Consider the following 24,393-nt stretch of genomic DNA (forward strand, 5'->3'; position numbering starts at 1 on the left):
CCTTGATTTTAACCCGGTGAGACCCATGTTGGACTTCTGGTCTACAGAAGTCTAAGATAATAAGTTTATGCTGTTTTAAGACACAAAGTTGGTGGTGATTTCTTTTAGCAGCCATAGAAAACTAACATGATGTAGGTTTTGAATTCTCACCTAATTGAAAGACTAGAATGAAACTATTTTGATGCTTCTCTTAAGAATTTCTAAAATGAATAATAATAAATTCTCATGTTTCAAAACTCTGGCAAAGCCCTTACTGATCAATGCAAATATATAATATAGTATGTTTTTTAGCTCTTTATCACTCAGTACAGAATAACATGTAATACGTCACAGAGATGTTATTTATTCACTCATTATAATTTTGGGGCCTCTTGCGTGCCAAGGCTTATGATATATAAAAAACAATAGCAATAGCACTTTCTTTTAAGGAGCTCATATGGAAGAGGCAATTCACATCAGTTCAGTAAATATTATTGAACGCATATTATGTGACAGGCACTCTTACAGGTGCTTAGGACACATCAGTGAATCAGAGACTAAGACCTCTGCCCTGTGGAGCTTACATTCTACTAGAAGAGAAAATAACCATAATAAATAAGCAAATCACATAATCTCTTTGAACTTGATAAATGCCATTGGGGGAAAAAAAAAAAAACAACAGAGCTGGTGAAGGAAGATATGTGCTCAGGGTTTGCCACATGGTGAAGCTTATAGTTGAGCAAAGACTTGAAAGCATAAGAGAATTAACCAAAGAGCAATATGGGGAAAGAGCATTGTAAAATCTTCATAGAAAACAGTTAAGATCTACAATGTAAGGATTTGTATCATCCAGGAAGGGATTGGCAGCTTGACACACATTTGCAATAGTGTTCTGTTGCTCCATAATAAATTATCACAAAATGAGGGGCTTAAAACTACACACATTTATTATCTCAGTTTCCACATATGAATGCTTAGCTGTACTCTCTGCTTAGAGTCTCACAAGGCTGCAATGAAAAGTGTAGGCCAGGCTGCATTCCTTTCTGCAGTTCAAGATCCTTTTCCAAACTTAGATGGTTTTGGGAAAAATTCAGTTCCTTACTGATGCAGAAATGAGGCTCCTAGCTCCTGGAGACCACCCGCAGTTCCCTCCCACATGAATCTCTTCATTGGCCATTCAAAACAAGGCTGTTTGCTCCTTCAAGGCTAGTGGAGTCTCTCTCTACACTCTACTAAAATAGATCTCATATAATGTGGCACAGTCATGGGACTGACATACCATCACCTTTGCATTTTTCTGTTTATTAGTTGCAGGTCACACACTGTAGCTATATTCGAAAGGAGAAGTTATGCAAGGCATGATTCATTAGGGGTCATCTGAAGAGTTGGCCAGCCACTGCCCTTACATAAATAGATCACTTTGGTAATAGTCTGGAGGATACATTACAAACTGAGAAAAGAAGGCCAGTTAAGAGAGTTTTTGTATGCTATAGGCAAGAAATGATGAGAGCCTAAATTAAAACAGGAATTAGAAGTCAGAGGTTGAGAGAGATTGTCAAGTTCAAGAGAGATTTAGGAAAAGGAAAAGAGCCAGATCATAAATTGATTTCGGAAAGATGGGAGGGTGAAAAAGTGTCTGGAGTGTTTTGTAGATTTGTGGCTTGGAAAATACCTGAAAAGAAGTACTATTCACTGATCAAGGGACTGTATAATGAGCAAGTAGCTTTGGAGAGTAAGGAATTCCCTTTTGAATGGCATATACCTATCCTTCCCTATGACCTGTTTTGCATCAGAGACTGAATTTATCACTTAAGATATATCATCTCATTAAAACCTCACAGCAACCCAATGAGCATTATTAGTATCACCATTTTGCAGCTGTGTAAATTGAGGCTTTCAGAGGTTAAATGGCTTGCTTAGGTTGTGAAGTTATTAGGAAGAATAATTAAATTTAAGACTAGATCTGTCTCACATTGAGTTAAAAATTTGGTGGCCCATCGAGATGGATAATTCAAAGAGGGTGTTATTACAGATAACACATTAGCCCAGAGGACTGTGCTGGAGATGTAGATAGTGGGGTCGCTAGCAGTGGTGTTGTTAGCTGAGTCCATGACAATTCTTTGAGGTCACCCTAGGAGGCCGTGCAGATAAGAATTTTACTCTTGGGAGCTCACTCACGGGGCAGGAAAATAAAAGGCACTTACCAAGAAGATGGGGGAAGAGTGATTGTGAAAGTAACAGGAGAATAAGAAGTACTATTATGGTGGCCTCGAGAAAAGCGAGTAGCTGGCAGGAAAAGAGCAGCGGTGAGATTATCACACATGGTCCAGTTATATCTGGGTGACCTTGTAATGCCCTGTTTTCCTCATTATCCTACATTCTCACTGACCAGCAAGGTTTGAGAGGAAAATAACCATTGCAGGGGAGAGAAGGAGAGGTGGACAGGACAAAGTAGGAAGGGGTTAACATGGGCAAGTCAGTGGGGGATTGAGAGGACCACATCAAGAGAGGGAGAGAGCCCAGCAACTGAGCTTTATATCCCTTTCTCTTTGCCTGAGCACCCAGCAACTGAGGTGGATGTTCCAGGGTAGTTTCTGTATGCGGTTTATTGAATCTTTGAAAACAAATGTGAGACACCTTATCTTATTAAAAAATTAGGCAGGAAAATAGGTTAATTTGTGGCCACAAAAATTATTAATCTCAGTAATACTTCTCCAAATGATAAAAGGTTAAATAGAATTAACCCCTATTTTGCATCTTTGGAAATTTAGATGTTGCATACTGTGTAGCATCAGTAAAACCTTATGTGGAATATATACCTACATTATTTAAAGTCAGTTTATTTGTTTTCAAATGTAAGTAAATGATTTGTGATATAATGCAATAAGGGATACTGAAAGATGATGTGTAAATTTTAGGAATTTACAAAACACTAAAACATTAATTTTAGTGATTTCTGAGTACCTATTTGAGTATTTTTTTTAGTTGTATTTCCAGGAAATAACTATAATAATCCATATGTTGATAGATTATCATGAGGCCTGATATTAAATTATAAGGTTTTTCTTAAACCTTACAGATATAATAACTTTCTAGAACTAAAATAAACAAAACAGACTATATTGTAAACTTGTTAAACACATTTTGATACATTAGATATAGCAGATATTTTTCATGAGGACAGAAACCTTGATTGAATAAATAATTAGGTCAGAAAATGTAATTGCCATACTTTACTGTTTTCTGATTTTTTGGTAAGCCTCAACTAAATCAAAACTTACAATTTAGTTACTCCTTTTATAATTATCAGTTTCAACTTTGCCCCACAAGTTTACTTTTCAACTAATTTATTACATGCCTAACTCCTTACCTATAAAATTCTACATATACATATGGTAGTATGATATGGCACATTAAAATTTCCAGGTATTATCCTCATAAAGACCAATTGTAATTTTGGCTGTACCTTCTCCCAAACATTGTTAACTACAGAATAACCTATTAAAATATTTATAATAAGTTATTATTAGAAGTATTCTATAGTAAGAATTAGGGAACATGCTTTGACAATCAAAGGACCTAGGCTTAAATTTTGTCCTCTACTGCTTATCAGTTGTATGACCTTGAGTAAATTATATAACACCTCTAAGCCTAGTTTCCTTAATTGTACTACTTTATGGGCTTATTTTAAATATTAAAAGAGATAATGTATGTAAAACCCTGAATATACTGCCTAGAAACTAATAAGATTTTAGTAGGTATACATACATATGTACCTATACAGTAGATACGTATTTATTGAGATCAATCATATATGTCTTTGATTATAAATATATAAGTATATGTATCATTCATAAATATTTTTGAATTTCTGTTAAGATATCTCATGCTATTCTATTCACTAGATATAAGCAGTGAACAAAACATACAAATGTCTCCCCTACGGTTCATTTTCTTGTGGAAGGAAACAGGCAAAGAACAATAAGTGCGTAATTATCCTTCACTGTTACATAAATTTGAGTACATCTTAATAAGAAAAGCTGAGATAAAAAAACCTTTCATGACAGATCATAGATGAATGAGCTGGTAATGTGGGAGGCATTTCTTCTGTTTGGAAATTATAGATAAAAGTAAAGCACTGGTGTATAAGAATAGTAAATAATTTGTCACAGGCAAAGAGTGAGAATAAGAAGGGACAATTTCAGACCATGGAAAGTCAAATTAGTTATGCTGTCTGTAAAATTTACAAGGAATTTTCACATACACAGTCTCCTTTGATCACGAACAGCCTCATCAGGTATGTAAAGCAAATACTAGGTCCACATTTTATAGAAAAATAAAGTAGATTATAGGAGGCCGGTTTGCTGAAGTTTACATCATTTGCAGGTGTAAAACCAGAATGGATACAATGAAAATAGTTGACATTCGTTCAGATTTTGGGAGAGAAGGGATATATATATATAAAAATGATGTAGAAACTGCCATCACCTGGTCTGTTTCGGAGCTAACTACAAAAAGGATCATCGCAGAGCACAGTTACACGTGCACCCAGCGTTCAGCATGTAGGGGAACAGTGTAACTGGTTGGGTCCCTAACAGCAGTTTAGGCAGACTCAAAAGCAGTGTCCTAAATTAACAGAATGACTTCAGTAGATCTGCTTTTGAGTATGTGCCATCTACTTTAACATGTTAATTTTAATCAGAAAGTGATTTCTATCTATAGCTTTGCTTAGTTAGATGTTATTGTTTTTATTGTTTAAAGGAGAGATACTTAATTGTTAAGTGTAGAAAATTGATAAAAAAGAAAATATAGAGAAAAGAATCCTTGTTTAGATTCTTTTATTTGATACCAAATGTGTTTTGGGATTCAGAAGTATTTAAAAATGAAAAAATGATGTTTGCATGTATATTTGGTAAAATGGTCTATAGAACCTTGGGCCACACCTTCTCAAATACCCAGTACTATTTCTGCAGTGAGACAGACGTCTTCAAACCAAGTATAAAAAATAAAGACCATAAATAGCCTCCAGTAAGTGCAGGTCAGGTTTTGTGGCCAAGTTAATTCAAGTTGGGACAGGTTGTACCTCCCAAGAAATTTTTAAAAACGGTTTTGAAATTTAAAATTGCAGATAAAAGATAATGGGCCTGAATTAAAAATAGAGTATAATCCCCTACTCATATAGATGGATTATACTTAAATACTCATTTTTTTTCACTTTGTGAGATATCACCATTACCTCTGCTGGGTGATTTGTGGATGGGAGTGGTGGTGTTTTACTGTTACCTGAGATAGTCAGAAATGCCATAGTTTGTTTACTTTTCCTTAAAGGCTTATTAATTCATATAACTGAGAGCACTATATAGGGTGGTTTCAGATGTAGTTTGAGCAGGGCCCTGGCTTCTTTCTTTGGAGCTTTTGGCTCCGTCCTCCTTTGCAGGGAGCAGGAATCAGCTTCGTCCTGTCAGCTTTTCTTATGTTTGCGACTGGCTGCAGCAGTTCCAAAACGTATCTGCAAACCAGCCAGCTCTGATGGAATGAGGGCCACGTCTGGCTCTCTTTATTTTTACTATAAACATGAATTTTCATTTCGCCTTATTTTCCTTCAGACTAAAAGACATTCTTTAGCATTTCTTCAAATGCAAGAAGCCTGAAGGAAAAACTCTTCCATCTTTTATCTAAAAAAATGTTTGATTTCATCTTGTCTTCTTTTATAATCATTTTTTATTGTTACTCTATTACAGTTGTCCCAGTTTCCCCCCCATTGCCCTCCTCCGCCCACCCCGCCCCCACAGTCCATCCCCACACTGTTGTCCATGTCCATGAATCATCATTCATAGATGTTCTTTGTGTAGTCTCTTCCCTTTCTTTCCACCAGTGTCCCCCTCCTCCCTCCGCTCTGGTCACTTTCAATCTGTTCTATGTTTCCGTGATTGTGGTTCTGTTTTGTTCATTAGTTTATTTTGTGCATTAGATTCCTCTTATAGGTGAGATCATATGTCATTTGTTTTTCACCAAGTGGCTTACTTCACTAAGCAAAATATTCTCCAGTTCCTTCCATGCTGTCACAAAAAGCAGGAGTTCCTTCTTTCTTTCTGTTGAGTAGAATTCCATTGTGTAAATATATCACCATTTTTTTTGATCCACTCATTTACTGATGGGCACTTTGGCTGTTTTGAGCACTTGGCTATTATAAATAGTGCTGCTGTGAACATAGGGGTGCATCTTCATTTTCTTAATAATATTTTCTCTGGATATAAAATTCTGGATTAACTTTTTTGTTTTTTCAGCATTTAAAAAATCTTATCCATTATCTTCTTGCCTCCATTGTTTGTAATAAGAAGCCAGCAAGAATTGTATTTCTTGTTCTCATGACATATGTCCTTTTCTCTGGGTGCTTTCAAAGTTTTTTCTACATCTTTTGTTTTCAGCAGTTTAAGTATAATGTTCCTAGGTATGGTTCTTTTTATATGTAGTTATCTTGGGTCTTCCTGAATTCCTAGATCTTCAACTTAGGATTTTTCATTAAATTTGGGAAGTTTTCAGCCATTATTTTTTTCATATATTTTTTCTTCATCTATAACTCCTTATTCTCCTTTTATAGCTCCAATTACACATATATTAGATCATTTGATAATGTCACACATACCCAAAAGAACCTTTTCATTCTCTTCAAACTTTTTTCCTTTGTACTCGTGAAACTGGGTAACTTCTATTCCTTTGGCTTCAAATTCATTGACTTTCTTTTTTAATCTCTACTACTAAGTCAATGGAGTTAATATTTTGTTTCAGTTTTTGTACTTTAGTTTTGAAACATCCACTTGATGTTTTATAGTTTTTATTTTTTTCTGAGTTTTTATATCTGTTCATTATAATTTCATTCTCTCAATTTAGAATTTTTTTTAAATTTTTAAACATATTTATAATAACTATAATAGCTACTTTAAGTTATTTGTGAAGTCCAATATCTGGGTGATCTTGAATTCTTCTTGACTGTCGATCACACGTGTGCCCCTGCCCTGCACTCGCTCTCTCTCTCTCCATGTATAATCATCTCTGTTACTGCTGAATACTGGACATTATAAACAATGCCTTAGATTTAGGTTCTCTTATCTTCCCAGAGAAGGGTTAATTCTTGTTATCACAGGCAGTCAATTATTAGTTGATCACTTTGAATTTGTTTTACTTTCCATTAACATTCTTGTGTGTTAATGAGACCTTGGCTGGGTAGCTCAGTTGGTTAGAACATCATCCCAATACGCCAAGGTTGTGGGTTTAATCCCATGTCAGAGCACATACAAGAATCAACCAGATTAACAGTGAATGCATAAGTGGAACAACAAATCGTTATTTCTCTCTCTCTCTCAAATACATTTTTTTAAAAAAGAACCAACAAATGCATAAATGAGTGGAACAACAAACAGATGTTTCTCTCTCTCTCTTTTTCAAATCAGTAATAAAAATTTTTTTGTGTGTACAAGAGAAGTCACTCTAATTTAGCAGAACTCAAAGTCCAAACTTTTTCCTCTGTATGTGTTATCAGATCTTCGTTTCAGGTTGTGTTAGGGCAAGCCTAAAGTAAGCCTTACTCTAGAATATGACACTTACTCCTCTAGGCTCAGCCTTTTTGTGTCAACAGGATGTCAGTTTTAACAAGGTGTTAATGAGATCTATCTACTAAGATAGAACCAGAACTCCAGCCTTCACCCAACATCACTCTTCCTCAGAACTGCTGAACCTATAACTTGCCTGTTCCAGTCTTACTCTAGCAGCTGAAATCTGTTAAGCCTTGAGTGATCTCATCCTGCAAATATATAGGCCAGGAATTAGCTACAGACACAGGGGATTTCTACGTGGACTTTGGAACCCACTTTCTGGGCAGCTCCCTCTCTCAGATATTGTGTGCCAGGGAATTTATTTGTTTCTGCTGCCCTAAATTCTCGTATCTGCCTCCTCATCTCAGTTGGACTGCTATGCACTATTCATTCACCAGCTCCCTATACCTCTCTTGGGAAGAGATTCCCGAGCAGATAGTTGGGTGATCATGAATATTTCCATGTGAGTTTCTCGTGTTTTAGTCTTGCACTGTCTATTATTCATCACCTAGAAAGAGTTATGCTGTACGGTTTGTCCCATTTTGCAGTTGTTTACTGCAGGAATGCTGTTCTGACCAGCCGCCTTACTGCCCACCAGAAAAACTTTTCTGATTACATTTCCACCAAAAGTGTTTTAAAATACCCATTTCCTTCTCTCCATGATATTTTAATGTTTCAAGATTAAGTGGGTATTTTTTTAATTTCATATATCATATATACATATACTTTGATTTTGAAAATATCTGGAACTCAATTATAATTTTGGGGAAAATCTTAGCATAATTTTAGTATATTGCAAATTAATCATTAACTTCATATATTAGTAGAATATATTAGCTGAATTTAGGAAGAAATAAAATTTAAAAATCAAAAAAATATGAACACTAATTTAGTAGCTTTTTTTTGACAAATACAATTGCCAAGAAATGAAATAGGTTAGGAAAAAATTATGTTATCTTCTGTGATTCTCAAATGTTTGAGAGAGAGAGAGAGAATGTGTGTGTGTGTGCACGTGCATATATGTGCACATGTGTGTGTGCGTGTGTGTGTGTGTGTGTGTGTGTGTGTGTGTTTGCTGTAAAGCTTATGTAAAATTAGCACTTCCAAACATTATGTTTGTGGTCTGACATGGGAGCCAACAACTAAGTTTTTAGTAAACACCCTATGTAATTTTGATGAGGTGGTCTGAAGGCCACACTGTGAGAAACTACTGGTATAATGCAACACGGTCTCTAAAAGTACATGGATGGTAGTACCTAGGAATCACATGAAATTAATGGTATTAGCAAAGTCACTGAATACTATATTGTCCTCATGATGCAGACAAGTATTTTAATCATTCTGAAAGATTCTGCAGCAAAAAACCTGCTTAACCTAGGTTAATCTAGTACTATCCAAATTTATTTGACCCTACACAATTTTTAGCATCAATACACTGTCGGAGATGCTGAACAACAGCATTCACTGATACTACTTTTCCAATGGCCTCTCTCAAATAGAGACACTTAAGCTGCCATTGATGGCCTAACTGCCCTGACAGCTGAATTGAGTTGAAATTGAATTGCATTATAGAGACTTGAAATCACATGTATCATGTTTGACACCTGAACTTCTACTAAGTACTGGTTTATGATGTGCTTTAGTCATGATTAAATTGGATCAAGTTGAATGTCTTGAGACTCTGAACTAGACGTTGTAGGAATCAGGCAGTTTGGAATAGGATCAGAAATATAAAGACGTCCAGAGTGGGAACCTTGTAAGTGGTGTACAAGACTAGAGTTGGGGTATTTGTTTCCGAGACTTCAAGTCCTAGCGATCCTGTGCAGTCACCTAAGTTGTTGATCAACCATCAGAACTATTGCTGTGTCTTTTAAATATTCCAGTCTCAGTGAGATCTGGCATCATTGTTTAAAAAGAAAAACTGTATGGTTCTGAGCACTTTTTAAATGGAATAATGCCAACCTGCAGGATGTCTAGAGAAAGACAGGGAAAATGATGTGTATTTTAGTTTGAATAAGGTATTCCTGAAGGGAGTGATCCTGCGTGGAACAGGGTAAGAGTATGCACATGTAAAGACAAACTTGTAGGGATGTAGAAAACAGATTGAGTGTACTCGGGAGATGTAGAACAAAGGCCAATGAATAAATGAAACCAAGAGTTAGATCTGTTTATATTCAATTGAAGAAGAGATTTTCCAACCTTTCTCTGACTTGTGAAAAAGCAATCTTGAACAATAAAATGATAGTAATAAGATACTGTAAATATTGAATAATTAGAGCTTCTTCAATTTAAAGAATGTATTATTGTCCAATTTTATAAAATCCTTTTTTTAAAAAAGTTAGGCTAATTATCAGAGGTGGATTTACCATATCTTTAGAGTTACTCATTTGTTCTTCTTTGGAAAGACTCAAACAAATTTGATTTTGTATTTTTGTATTATTTTACTTAAAGAAGTCACCCCAAACTCTATCAGTTGAATGTCTCATAAAACCTAAATTAATCATGACTAATAGTGATGGAAGCAATACCACAAGGATTTAAACCTATTTCATTCATATTTAAAACTATAAATTTGAATGACTAATTTATGAATAAAAAACTTTTAGTATGTATAATTATAATAAGAACAAATATATGCATTGGTAATATGCTGATAAAAATTAAATCAGTATAAAAAAGGGCTCTGCAGAAATACTATCTCATGAAGTAGCAAAACAAGTCAAAACAGAAAATTAAAGAATTAAAATGGATATCTATTTTCTTTTAAGTCAGATTTAAATAATATATTTTTATCATAGAGTCACTCACATAGTTAGGCAACCATGGAATATTTGTTTGTAGATATTGCATTTCTATGATTTTATTTAAACTTCATTTTCAGTATTGTTACCAATACTTATATTTTTGCAAGAGTTTCAGATAACTTCACATTTGGTTTTACTTGGTAGAAAAATGTATCTTTCCCTTTAATGGTCTTAAAATGGAAATTTACTCATCATTACCAACAAACAAAAAAATTACTAAAATAAGAAAACACGCAATAAAAAGGGGCATTCTAGCTTTTATTGCAAATGAGTGAAAACCAAGTTTTGCATTATCCTTTTATTAGGCCATTTTTATAGCTGCTCTTTCTGTAATATTTTATAAATGGCATGAATAAAGTACCTTTGTTGTGGGTTCTTTTAGGAGAAATGATGATTTATGTAAAATTTTACTCTCATAGTAAGTTGGGACATTGGGTAAAAAATGGAGCCAGTTGTCTCATTTGAGAATAATTAATTGTTGTCAGATTTGATAGCTTTATCTTTGAGAACCTCTGTAACCAGGATTTCCTTTCATGTAGTTTTATTTGGGACTATGGTTAAACAGTTTCTGCTCAGTCTCTACTCAAGAAAGAGGTCATTGCTGTCATGAAGAATGGCAGTGATCCTTACAAGCTGTAGCAGGGAGCCATAAAACTCTGTTGTGACTTCTTCTTCTTCAAAAAAGTATGACCTTTATGATAATATAACCTAAAACAAATAGGTTTTTACACTCTCATCCATCATACACACACACACAAAAAAAAGTATCCTGCCCCAAGTGTTATAATTTCAAGGATTTTATTTTAGATTTTTTGGTTATGTTCTATTCCCCAAAAGTTTCCACTGCTCTTTGTGATTAATAGAAATTGGGAAACACCTTCAACCATATTTATTAATTTTCAATTGTGACATCTCTGCATGGCATCCTCAAATGTTTTTTTCATTTTCAATATATACTTTTCATTACTTATCTTCCAAGAAAATAGTACACTTGTTACCAGGGCTGATTCTAAGGAAGCTAATCAGTGAAACAGAAAAAAATTAAAGTTTTAAAATTATACCTAGAGCCTGCAAAGTTTGGGATTATTTTTTAGTTTAGTGTGGCTTAAGAAGTATAGTTTGAAACTTCTAAGATCAGGTGATGTTCATCACTAAATGATTTCTAGTTGCAAAGTCCAGTACAACTCAGTTCAAGTTAACCTTATTGATTTGTCAACAAAATTTTTAAAATGTTTCATTACATGTGACAATTTACCTTTCCAAATTACAAATTCACAGGTACATGCTCATACATTAAAAGGAAAATCACTTGATATTTATGATGTATCATTAATTATTATGTTAGAAACATATTTTGGAAGCAATAATTGTTATTCCAACAAATCACTCAAAATTTGCTTTAACCCCACATTGCTAAATCTCAACTGGTTTCTTTTAAACCAAAATATACATGATTCATAGAGTGACATACTTAAATGCTTAGAAAATATTTATGTGACATAAGAATACTACTTTAAATTCTAAGCCAGTAATCCGATGTCTAAGTATATTTCTTTCCTTAAAAAAAAATGCTGCAACCTCTCATTGTTTTCTTCTCTGATTCAGATCGGGGTACTGTGCAGAAGGTGGTGGTTCTTCCCACTAACAGCTCTGCCAGTGGTGAGCTCATTCTGGAGGAGTTGGAAGTTTTCAAGGTTTGAATACCTATTAATCTCTAAAGATGCATGATGAATAGAATTCTTTAATCTTACTGCCACTTTGGAGAAAAAGAAAATTTTATAAAAGACCAAATAAAGAATGTTATAAATTGTGAGGGTAGAAAACACCAGATAAAATGAGAAATATAGAACGAATATTTGTCTGAAATATTTTTATGTATTTCAAGCTATCTTAACATAAAAAGATTAGTTTTTTCAGCTGTCATCACAACTTTAAGAATTTTGCTCATCATTATTTTTTTTAAATGAGTTCTTTTAAAAAAAGTCAAGGGCTACAAGATTTTCCAGGAAAAGGCTTTTATCATTTGCTTTACAAACCACTGAAACATAAATACTTTTTACATTATTGACTGTTAGATAAACTTTCTCATATTTTTTAGCCAGGAATTTCAAGAAAACCTTTGTTTTCTTGTTTTATTGCTTTCAATTCAAATGTCACCCTAATTAACTAAAACAAATGTTGTCCCTTTATCACTCAAAACATGTTCTCTCTGAACTTGACATTTCACTGTAGTAGCCTTTCTGTCCTTGAACTAAGCATTAAAAATAAATAAATAAATAAAAACACAACATGACAAAAAAAAGGCTCACAGAGGGAAGTCCGATCCTATAAGGTCTTACCTGGTCAGGGCAGAGTGCCTATTCTTTATGCGTCTGTGATGTCCTGCATGTCCTCTCCTTAGAGTGTGGGTCATCATAGTTCAAGTGGCCCCTTTTATCTGCATTTGGAAAGATGAGTAGAAGCATAGAGGAAGGAGCTGTTAGGATGATGGAGAAACTTTGACATGGAATCAATGCCACTGCATTCTTCTGTTTCCAACTAAACCAATTAAGAAACATTGGCCCACAGACCAAAAGACCAGAGTCAGCCATTAACTAAATAAAAGTAGCATTTCAGAACTCAAGAGCAGACTAGTTCTAGTCCTGTCAGTTGTTTCGTTTAGGTTAGTAGACCCAGCATGTATTAACTTATTGTTAATATACATTACCACAGTCATGAAAAATGCTGAATTTATAAGCACATAAGTGATCAAGATTTAATGCTGTTATATTATGCTAATAAACTTTAAATGTGAAGGAATATTTTCTAAAATGAATCAAGTCAAATATAAAATGTGGGGAATCCTGACAAATTTCCCAATGTCATTACATTTATAATTTTTAATGCTAGACTCACTTCATAAACTTTTTGTAATTAGTGCATTAAAATTGTGCTCATTAAATGTTAACCGTGTCCATTCAACTGCCTTTGCTGTGCCTTGCTTTGTGAAGAAATTGATTTTTCACTATATTAACCAGAGTAATGTTATGTGTAAAATATATTTTTCTCATTTAATTCAATAGGTACAACTTAGGTAGCCAAAATAATATAAAGTACCTTATTCTAGACTCCTTTTGAAGATAGCAAAAAATGCCATATTGCAGCACTTCATTTTTAATTCTGAAATACCATTTTTTTGGTCCTCAGGAAATGTTAATTAAGTGAGTTTGACACAAACTCAAACATATATGTTACGGAAAGGTCTTAAAGAAACATGAGTTCTTCTGATCATGTGCTAACTACTTATGGTCTGTTATATGAGTTATGTTGGTGTTATCATCACAAAGAATAAACTCTCAGTGGAAAAATAGAGTCAGTCAAAATGCATGCGGGGGACATCCGCCCAAGAGAGAAGCTAAAAAAGTTTGAGCTTTCTTATGGATGCGTGTGCCAGTGATTGATGTGGCTAAATTGAGAGATACAGTTACCAAATACAGTTACTGTCTTCAACATGGTGTTTGTGTCACATTTTCAGAGGTGAGGTAAAAATAATTGGGTGTATATGATGTACTATGATGGGCACGTCAGGAAATGATGCATTTAAATTGAAAAAAAAAGTCTTAGTTAAGTGTCACACTGATATACTACAGAAAACTCAATGCAACTTGAAAAAAGCAGGCACTTTGTTTTTCATACTGTGCAGAACCACAATCTATTATTTCAATCCTCTGTACAAAATATTTTCTGAAAATATGTCCAGATTTCCTAAGTTTAACTTGCATTGGAGGTACAAATATTAGAACTTGCCTCGGTGGATATAACTTGCAATACTTTTTTTTGTATGCATGTGTATTTCTAAGTGATGATCAAAACTTGTTGCAATAGAGTGTTTATAGATATCACCATTTTATCTTTTAAGTGTAAACACACACAATCCAGAAAGTGAAATAATTGTGGGCATAGTTGATTTTGAGATGTTGCTTCCACTTGAGTTAATTAAATAAAATTTCACAGACCTTCATCAGGTTATCACAAGTCTAATTTTTAATCTTTAAAAGTAACTAATAATATTTAAGAAGTAAAGTTATGAAAGGAGTGACTGTCACTATTTCAGAAAATTCTTTGGATCTTTAACTAATTCACATTTATCGAAGGAGAACCTTAACATTACTACTTTGTTTGCAACAAAAAAGAGTAAGTATGGTTCAGGCTAATACATCTTTCCAAAGCAACATTTGTCAGGTGAACAATAGAATCTTACTTGGAGTGCTATGTTTTGGATTAAGATGGGACACCATTTCACAACCCCCCACCCAGCTGCCCAGATTGCATCCTGAGTTACTTATTGGATTCAGTATTCCATATACGGTTTTCCCAATTCTCCCAAATTTGCTTTATCTTCTAACAACTACATTGATATATATGTTAGAATTGCCACCTTTTTTATAGTTTAGCATATATTTGTGTAACAAACCACCCTTACTCCCAACAGCAGAAATGTATTATAGACAAGTATTGCTAGACTTTGAAAGTACATATGCATTAGAAATGATGATTTCTTGAATTTCAACAGAAAAGAGACCATTTTTAATGCAAAATCCTTTATAATAATTATTTGAGCAACTAACATAATGCTTTTCTACTTTTTTCAGAATCATGCTCCTATAACAACAATGAAAATTTCATCTAAAAAGGTAAAATGAACACCATTTTTACTTTCTTTGCATGTAAAAAATTTACTATGAAAAATATATTTATAATGCCTGAAAAATTGTTAGTATTAACTAATTAATACTGTTTACAAAATATCACAAATCACCTTCAAATTTGATGTAGAATTCATGAGCTATTAATAGACACAAAACAGATTCATTTTTGTACAAAAATCTGTCAGAGCAGAACATACATAGGTACAGCAAGATATCACAATATTTTGTATATCCTATATTCTCAAATATTACTCTGTGTGAAGCCAACCGAAATAAAAATAATCTTTCTTTAGAAAGAATTTAGCATAATGTGCATTCTACTATAACCTCACCTGTATTTTCAGGGGCTTGGAGTAAGTAATCAATCCTCTTTTGAGGTCCTGCTGCCATCGCAGGTTTCAGATGTGCATTTCTATCTTTCAGGATAATACATGTCATTAAAAAAAAGTCTGAGTGTTTCAAATCTAAGCCATATCCACATTCAGGATTTGGCGAAGAAATGTTAGACTATGGTTATCAGGAATGTTTAATCTTCCTTGTGCCTGCACATCCAAATACACAAGAATCACAGAAAGGAAAAGTCAGTTCCAGTCTCTACATGTGCAAAATATGCATCTTTCCATCCCCCAAAGATACCCCAAAACAAACATTCTAAGCAAATCAAAAATGGAGTATGTTTCAGGGTAGGGCTGGCATGCATTTGAATCCCAACCTGACTATAAGTTATAAACAAATCATTTAACTTCACTGAGCTAAATTTCTGCCTCTGCAAGGCAATGCTTTTCTCACAAACAAATTAATTTATATAAATTGCCTAAAATAAAGTGAGTCATTGTAACTCTAGTTTGTAAGAGCCTAAGACTTATTTTTCTTGGAATAGAGAATAAAAGTTTTATGTGTTAGCATAACTGATGACACAACTTTAGTGTTCTTCACCATATTTGGTCTGCTACAGATGAACAAGTAATCCACAGTCCTTCTCCTATTTTTCACTTGACTTTTTTTATGAAGAAAAATAAATAGGGTACAACAAAGCTAAAGATCTATTTGTAAAAATATTTGTATGGTTAATAACAAACATATTTCCAAGTAACAAGAATCTATTTGTCATTTCCCCTAGTGTCCTAGAGAGCTGATCCTTAGTCAAAATTGTCTTTGAAGTCAGCAGGGAAGCCCTTTGTTTGCCGTAGTTTAATGGAAAGAAAAGTATTAGAGCAAAATTCAAAATGAACACCAAGCCATTTGTGTGACATAGTAGTAGTTCAATATACAATTACAGGTTTCAACCTGTAATTCCACTTATGAACTTGTTCACAATCCATTCCATAAAATTCAATATATAACACACACATACAGAAAAAAGTGAATATTAGATAACTTCAACATCTTAAAATGTAGATAATTAAAAGTGTTTTATTAAATCGCTTAGATAGAGGGCAGGGTACTTACTTGATTTGGGGGGAATTCATTTGTCCAACTAACTGCATACTGCATTATTTTTACAGTGTGAAAGAACTACAAATTGCCAATGGTATTTTATGTATATAGTTAAATGTCATAAATTTAGTGCCTTCCCTAGTGCTCAAATTATATTATTGTCTATTTTATGCTCCTTTATTCTCTAATTTATTCTTGCATTCTGTATTGCAGAAAATAATTTGATTAATAAAAAAGATAATTTCTAGAGTGAAACTATTGGTATCCTTTTCTCAAATAAACTAGTTTCCTCAAATTGTTTTAATGAAGCTGGTGCATTCACTAAATATATATATTTAATTTATTTTTAGAGAGAGGGGAAGATAGGGAGAAGGAGAGGGAGAGAAACATGGATGTGTGATCAGTTGCCTCTTGCATGCCTCCAAGTGGGGATCTGGCCCGCAACCCAGGCATGTGCATTGACTGGGAATCGAGCCAGCAACCCTTTGGTTCACAGGCCGGTACCCAATCCACTGAGCCACACCAGCCAGGGCCAATCACTATATTATTCATCAATGTACTCAATTATCTGAAATAAACACTATTCAGATATTCCTAGAGAAATGATTATTTTCAAACATGCAGTTTTCTTATGCTTTGTCTCAACTGGGGTTCAATATTTTTCAGCCCAATTTCTAAAAAGTTCATTGATATGAGTAAATAATTATGTTAGACATAGAGATGTGATTCAAATGACTTATTAGAATTGAAAATTTACAAATTGATGGTTTACTACTACTGTTATTTCCCATGCATTGAGGTTTTAGGAGTCAAAAACAATTCTAAGCATTGTTTGGGGAGTTGGCCTTTACGTTTAGTTCTTACAAAAACTCTGTAGGATAAGTACTCTATTTTCCCAGTTACCAAAGAGGAAGCTGATATTCAGAAAAGTTACGCAGCACTTTTAAGGTTGAGCCAGGATTTGAATCCCAGAAGTATTCCTCCAGAGCCTGCCACATCAATGATGTCCCCATTGATTTAATTTTAAATAGCATAGATAGATAGATGATAGATGGATGATAGATAGATAGATAGATGGTATATGATAGATATAGATAGATAGTTGTGTGTGTGAATGTGTATGTGCATGTATTCAGGTTCTAGTGCAGAGATTCTATGCTAAGTTGAATTGTATATCAGTCCTTTGTAAAATATTAAGTGTCAGTTAGAAACATATCCCTTTAACTCCTGAGAACCATTTTGTTCACAGCTAAAGGAACTAGAGCAGTATCATAAAAACTCCTGACACCCTACAAATGAAGGAGGATAAAATCTTTATTTATGACTGAGGGTGCTGAATAGCTCTGGATATATAAGAAGTTTAAGATATGTCTAAATATAAATATGGATATTTTTCTAAATAATTAAAAATTCCTCTAATGAAAAATATGTCACTTTCAAAGGCATGTGAGAAATGTTTTTTAAATTTTATCTTATATTATCTACTTCCTTTTCTAAACTCAAAAATGCTTTGTATTTTAGTCTTCACTCTCTCAAATTTACAATGTAATGGGTTGCCAGACTTGAAGAATAAGAAAGCTGCCTTGTGCTTTGCTAAAAGACAGCATTAAAAGAGAAAAGCAAACATCATAATTTAAATCTGTACTATATTAGCTCAAATCTGAGAGAACAATGAATCCCAATGTCTAAAACACATTACCATTCTACATAGTGCTCTGAGCTTTTTTCTTTAAACAGGAAAGTGGTAATGTTATAGGCATATTAACATAGGAAAATTATGTTTATTTTGGCTTTGTACCCCTCTGGACTTTGCTTCTCGTTTTTAGTCTACTTTCAAAATGATTCCAAGGGTTTGTGGGCATATATTATAATGTGTTCCCGCTGAAAGTCCTCTCTTAACTTCCACATCTGAAGTAAATCATCATCGTTTTTCTAATAGCAACAGTTGTATGTGAGTTCCAATGAAGGGGTTTCCCAAGTGTCTCTGCATCGCTGCCACATCTACGGCACTGCCTGCGCCGACTGCTGTCTGGCAAGGGACCCTTATTGCGCCTGGGATGGCCATTCTTGCTCTAGGTTCTACCCAACAGGGAAGCGGTGAGTACTAACATTCAGCTGAAAATCAAAGTTGATGTCACCAGGCAATTGTGGTGCACTGTTAAGCCAGCACCAAAAGCAGCAGCTCTGTTTAGCTCCATGTATAGTTTTTGAATGAAAAAAGTATCAGAGCTTTATAACTTGGGATTCTCAGGGATATGATAACTAGTGTAAGGACTTTGAAAATTGTTTTTCTCCTTTTAAAACACATCTGTAACACAAGCAACATTTATCATTTGTTCACATTTCCTAATTTTTAAGTCATTTTTGTTTTATATGCTTGATTGAGTATACCCTTAAATCGCACCTTTCAGGGTTTCCCTGTGCCATTTAATTCTCCTGTAATCAAATGCTTGTGTAGTTTACACAAAAGGAGCACTGCTCCAGGATGAGTACGCTGAATTGCCTTCAAAACCTTAATGACCATTCTTTCTTTACCCTTTAGAATGGTGACCACATGATTTCTGATCAGATTAAGAGAGTAGGGCAGTCTGAAGCAGAGTGTCTTTTATCCAAACAAAGGTTTAGGCAAGAAACTCTGAACCAATGTGCATCATTTTGAAAGGGGACCACCAGAAGTGAAACTGACCTCAGAACAAAGAATATGCAGAATCTAGGGTCAGCAAGGTCACAGATAATTTCAATCATACCTTGAAATGGATGGCAGGACGAAACCTATAAAAATTAGTGTCAACAGCAGAAAGGAAATAGAACCAGCCATGAGCACCAAGGATCTTTCAAGTGAAATCAGTGGGGTGATACTGTATCATAACTACTTTATGCTCTGTCATAGATACAGGCCTTTAAGGACATTGACAGTTTAAACAGCCCTTGCAGTCGCACATATCAAGATTATTCTGATGTTTTTATCTATTATTTGAACAAATTCATATCAAGGAACAATTATTTACCTGGCAGTGTTCTAGAGGTACATGTATTACTCTGAACAACAACAAAAACACAGTAATTCCTCCATTGTGGGATAATAAATTATAAAGGGAAAGACAGAGAATATACAAATAAGGAAACCCTCTAGTACATCAAAAAAATGAGAAAGTTAATGAATTTTAAAAGGGCAAAGAAAGGAGACAAGAGATGTGGGAAGCAAGGGGTTACAATGTGAAATGGGCGGGCAGGGGAGGCCTTACCGAGGATGTGATAGTTGAACAAGGACTTGAATGGGAAGAGGAATGCCACCATGGCATTATTTGGGCAACGAGCATTCCAAAGAAAGGGACCAGAAATCCTTAAAGCTGAATTGAAATAAAACACTACAGAGAATGTTTGAATATGTGAGTGATATTATTTGACTTTGGTTCAATAAGATCATCTAGTTGAGTTTGTCTGGACCTGCAGCCCTGAGGTAGGAAGAGGATGGGGGAGGGGAAAGAGAAGCTTTAAGACCGGCTACTCTAATGATCCAGGGGAGATGTAATGGTGATCTGCCCGGGGATGCTAGAGGTGGAGGTGGCAAAAGTGGTCTGATTCTGCGCAGAGCTCACAGAATCTGCTGTGTATCAGATGTGGGATGTTAGAGAAAGAGAGGACTGAAAAAGGAACCAAGTTCTCAGAACAGAGTACTGGAAATATGTAGATGGAATTTAATGAGAAAGAGAAGACTGTGGAAAGAGTAGGTTTGTGGGGAGAAAGCATTCTGACAGATGTGAGGTGGTATCTCATTGTAGCTTTAATTTGCATTTCTCTGATGATTAGTGACCTTGAGTACCTTTTCCATATGCCTATTGGACATCACTATGTCCTCTTTGAAGGGCTTTGAAGGTCTATATAGGGCTTTTACCCACTTTTTAATTGAATTGCTTGGGGGTTTTTTATTTGGTATTAAATTTTATAAGTTCTTTATAAATTTTAGATATTAACCTGTTATGAGATATATTGGCAAATATCTTCTCCCATTTAGTGGTTATCTTTTGTTGATGATTTCCTTTGCTGTGCAAAAACATTAGTTTGATGTAGTGCCATTTGTTTATTTTTCTTTCATTTCCCTTGCCCAAGGAGATCTATCAGAAAAATTATTGCCACAAACAATGTCCAAGATTTTACTGCCTATATTTTTTCTATGATTTTTATGGTTTCTTGTCTAACATTTAAGTCTTTAATCCATTTTGAATTTATTCTTGTGTTTGGATTAAGAAGGTGGTATAACTTCATTTTTCTGCATATATCTGTCCAATTTTCCCGACACCATTTATTGAATAAACTATCTTTAGCATATTATATGTTTTTTTCTCCTTACTCAAATGTTAATTGATTATAAAGGCATGGATTTATTTCTGGGCTCTCTATTCTGTTTCATTGATCTATATGTCTATGTTTATGCCACTCCCATGTTGTTTTAATTACTATGGCCTTATAGTATAGTTTGATACTAAGTAGCATGACTCCTATAGCTTTATTCTTTCTCATTCCGCTGTATGTGTTGCTTGTTTGTTTTTTTACTCTCAATTTTGATAGCAGTGATATTTCAAGATTATTTCTGTAACTATTTGTAAGGCAAAAATTTTTCTTGGTAAGCCATTCCAAAAGCTGGCACCTGTAAAACGTGGAATACAATCTTCAATCTATTAAACAGATTTAGTACAGAAAAAAGCTGAAACGCTATACTTTCTAAGAAAGTGATGTGGGGACTATGAAGTGAATCTTACCATAGTCCTATAGGCATATCAGCCTTTTCTATAAAAGAATTGGAGATTAGCACTCCTTCCCTGTAAAACTCACAGACCTTGGTTTTGTCCAACAGGCATTCTTATTTAACAAACAAGGAATACTCTTAAAATAAAATTCTATACTATATGTAGACAATTATTGAATATTTGAACCATATTTTACAAGTTTGTGTTAAAATATGAGTTAACTTATTTGTTCCTATATCCTCCTACCTATTATAACCCCAGTTATTCTTTCCAAGATGTATACATAAACATAGATTCCACATTACCATCCTAATATCAAAAATCATGATCTTAATCATGTTCTTGCAATAATCAAAAAACTAAAACTATCTTTTAATTCTTAATGTTACAATATGGTACCTGGCATTAAACCATGTATCATGGATTTGTTGTTAAAACTAATAAATGAACTTAGTAAAGTTGCAAGATACAAAATTAATATATAAAATTCTGTTTTATTCCTATACAATGATAACAAACTATCAGTAAGAGAAATTAAGAAAACAATCCCATTACAATTGCATCAAAAAGACTAAAATACTTAGAAATAAATTAATCAAGAAGGTGATAGACCTGCACACTGAAAATTATATGACAATGATGAAAGTAACTGAGGCGACACAAATAAATAAATATACTTTGTGCCCATGGATTATAAAATTAATATTGTTAAAATGTCCATACTACCTAAAGCAGTTTAGAGATTCAGTGCAATCCCTTTCAGAATTCTAATGATATTTTGTGCGGAAATAGGACAAACTATCCTAAAATTTGTACGGAACCACAAATGACTCCAAATAGCCAAAACAATCTAGAGGAAGAACAAAGCTGGAGGCATCACACATCCTGGTTTCAAACTATATTATAATAATCAAACTAAGTTATAGTAATCAAAGCAGTATTGCATTGGCATAAGAAGAGATACATAGATAAATGGAACAGAATAGAGAACCCAGGAATAAACGCACATATATAGAGCCAATTAATTTATGATTAAGGAACCAAGAATATACTATGTAGAAAGAACAGTCTTTTCAATAAATGGTGTTAGCAAAATTGGATAGCCACATACAAACAAACAAACAAATAAATAAATCTAGACCACTATCTTACATATACACAAAAATTAACTCAAAATAGATTAAACACTTGAATGTAAGATCTGAAACTATAAAACCCCTAGAAGAAAATACAGAACAATAAGATATTTGTCTTGGAAATAAGTTTTTTATATCTTACCTCAAAACAAATCAACAAAAGCAAAAATAAGCAATTAGTTCTACATCAAACTATAAAGCTTCACACAGAAAAGAAAAGGAAAAAGAAAAATCATCAACAAGGTGAAAAGACAACCTACTGAATGGGAGAAAATATTTGCAAATCATATATCTGACATGGGATTAATATCCAAATATATAAAACCTCATATAAGTCAATAGCAAAAAAAAAAAAACCCAAAAATAAAACATGAACAGTTCAGTTAAATAATGAACAGTAGATTTGAATAGACATTTTTCCAAAGAAAACATACAGGTAGCCAACAGACACATGAAAAGATGCTCAACCTCAATCACTAATCATCAGGGAAATGTAAATCCAAACCACAATGAGATAACACATTAGTATTATTATTATCAAAAAGAAAGGAAATAACAAGTGTTAGCAAGGATGTAAGAAAAGAGGGAATCTTTGTGCACTGTTGATGAGATTATAAATTGGTACATCCACTATGGAAAACTGTACAGAGTTTTCTCAAAAAAATAGAACTCCTTTGTAAGCAGCAATTCCACTTCTGGGTATTTTATCAAAGAAAACAAAAACAATAACTTGAAAAGATATATGCACCCCTGTGATTATTGCAGTATTTTTTACAATATTGATTTTGTATATCAAAATATATATGCAATGGAATACTATTCAGCCATAAGAAAGAGTGAAACCTTGACGTTTGTGAAAATAAAGATGGACCTTGAGGGCATTATGCTAAGTGAAATAAGTCAGCCAGAGTAAGACAAATACCATATGATCTCACTTATATGTGGAATTTAAAAAACAATAACAGCAAACCAAGCTCAAAGATACAGATAATAGATTGATGGTTGCCAGAGGTGAGTGTTGGAGGGTAAGAGAAATGGGTGAAGTGGATCAAAAGGTACAAACTTCCAGTTATAAAATAATTAAGTCATAAGGATGAAATGCACATCATGGTGACTATAGTCGACAATACTGAATTACATATTTGGAAGTTGCTAAGAGAGTAAATCTTAAAATTCATCAACAAAAGAAAAAATTGCAACTATGTGTGTATGATGTTAACTAGGCTTATCATGGTGATCACTTTTCAATATATAAATATATTGAAAAATTATGTTATCCACCTAAAATTTATATGTCAATTATACCTCAGTAAAACCGTACAAACAAAAATATATATGTATGTGTCATGGGTTAGAAAGTAGTAGCCATTTAAAGAACTATCTTGGTGATCTCTAGGAATGTGCTAATTATACACAGGGAGCCAAAAATATAACATACATGGTATCCCTTGGAAGTTTCATTAAAAATATCTATACTGTTTAAATTCTCCAGATTATTTTCAATTTAGTGAAAGCAAAGCATGTTTGCTGAATGAATTAACTATTTACTAAATTCCCATATATAGTATTTATTTTCTTTAGAGATTAAATAGTAATGGTAAAAAATGTTCATTTGGAGAATTTTCCACATTTATTTTCTTTTGTAGTGTTAACTTGCCTGTTTTGTTTTGTTTTTTTCCCAATTGTACTGTCTATCTGGAACAAGAGCACATAGAGGAATTCATAGGAATGAAATAAAAACATGTCCTTTGTATGGAAAAAGAGAAGTAGTTATATGTGGAAATCAATGGAGTCCATACTTTGACATAGAGTGGTTCTATATCATTGGTTCAGCAGTTTCTCTTTTTTTAAGAAGTTATTAGTAAGCAATACAAGCATTTTTCCTCTTCACCCGCATGTATCTTAAATATTTTGGCATTTGTATCAAATACTGCAATTTAGACTCAAATGATATTTATTCTGGATTCAGATATTTAGTTAGAAATTTTATTTTAAGACAGGATAATCAG

At 33.7% G+C, this 24,393-nt stretch overlaps 1 protein-coding gene across 1 annotated transcript in view; it reads left to right on the forward strand.

Moving 5' to 3' along the window:
- SEMA3C (semaphorin 3C) overlaps positions 1-24,393 on the forward strand; it is a 165,864-nt gene that overhangs the window by 132,439 nt on the left and 9,032 nt on the right. The window contains exons 13-15 of the mRNA XM_054564390.1: positions 11,981-12,069; positions 15,007-15,048; positions 18,440-18,597. Coding sequence (XP_054420365.1) covers positions 11,981-12,069; positions 15,007-15,048; positions 18,440-18,597 — 289 coding nt within the window. The remainder of the gene's footprint in view (positions 1-11,980; positions 12,070-15,006; positions 15,049-18,439; positions 18,598-24,393) is intronic.

The sequence above is a fragment of the Pteronotus mesoamericanus genome, unplaced genomic scaffold (assembly GCF_021234165.1).
Source record: "Pteronotus mesoamericanus isolate MK-2021 breed Mesoamerican mustached bat unplaced genomic scaffold, CSHL_Meso_final scaffold_85, whole genome shotgun sequence".
Classification (NCBI taxonomy): domain Eukaryota; kingdom Metazoa; phylum Chordata; class Mammalia; order Chiroptera; family Mormoopidae; genus Pteronotus; species Pteronotus mesoamericanus.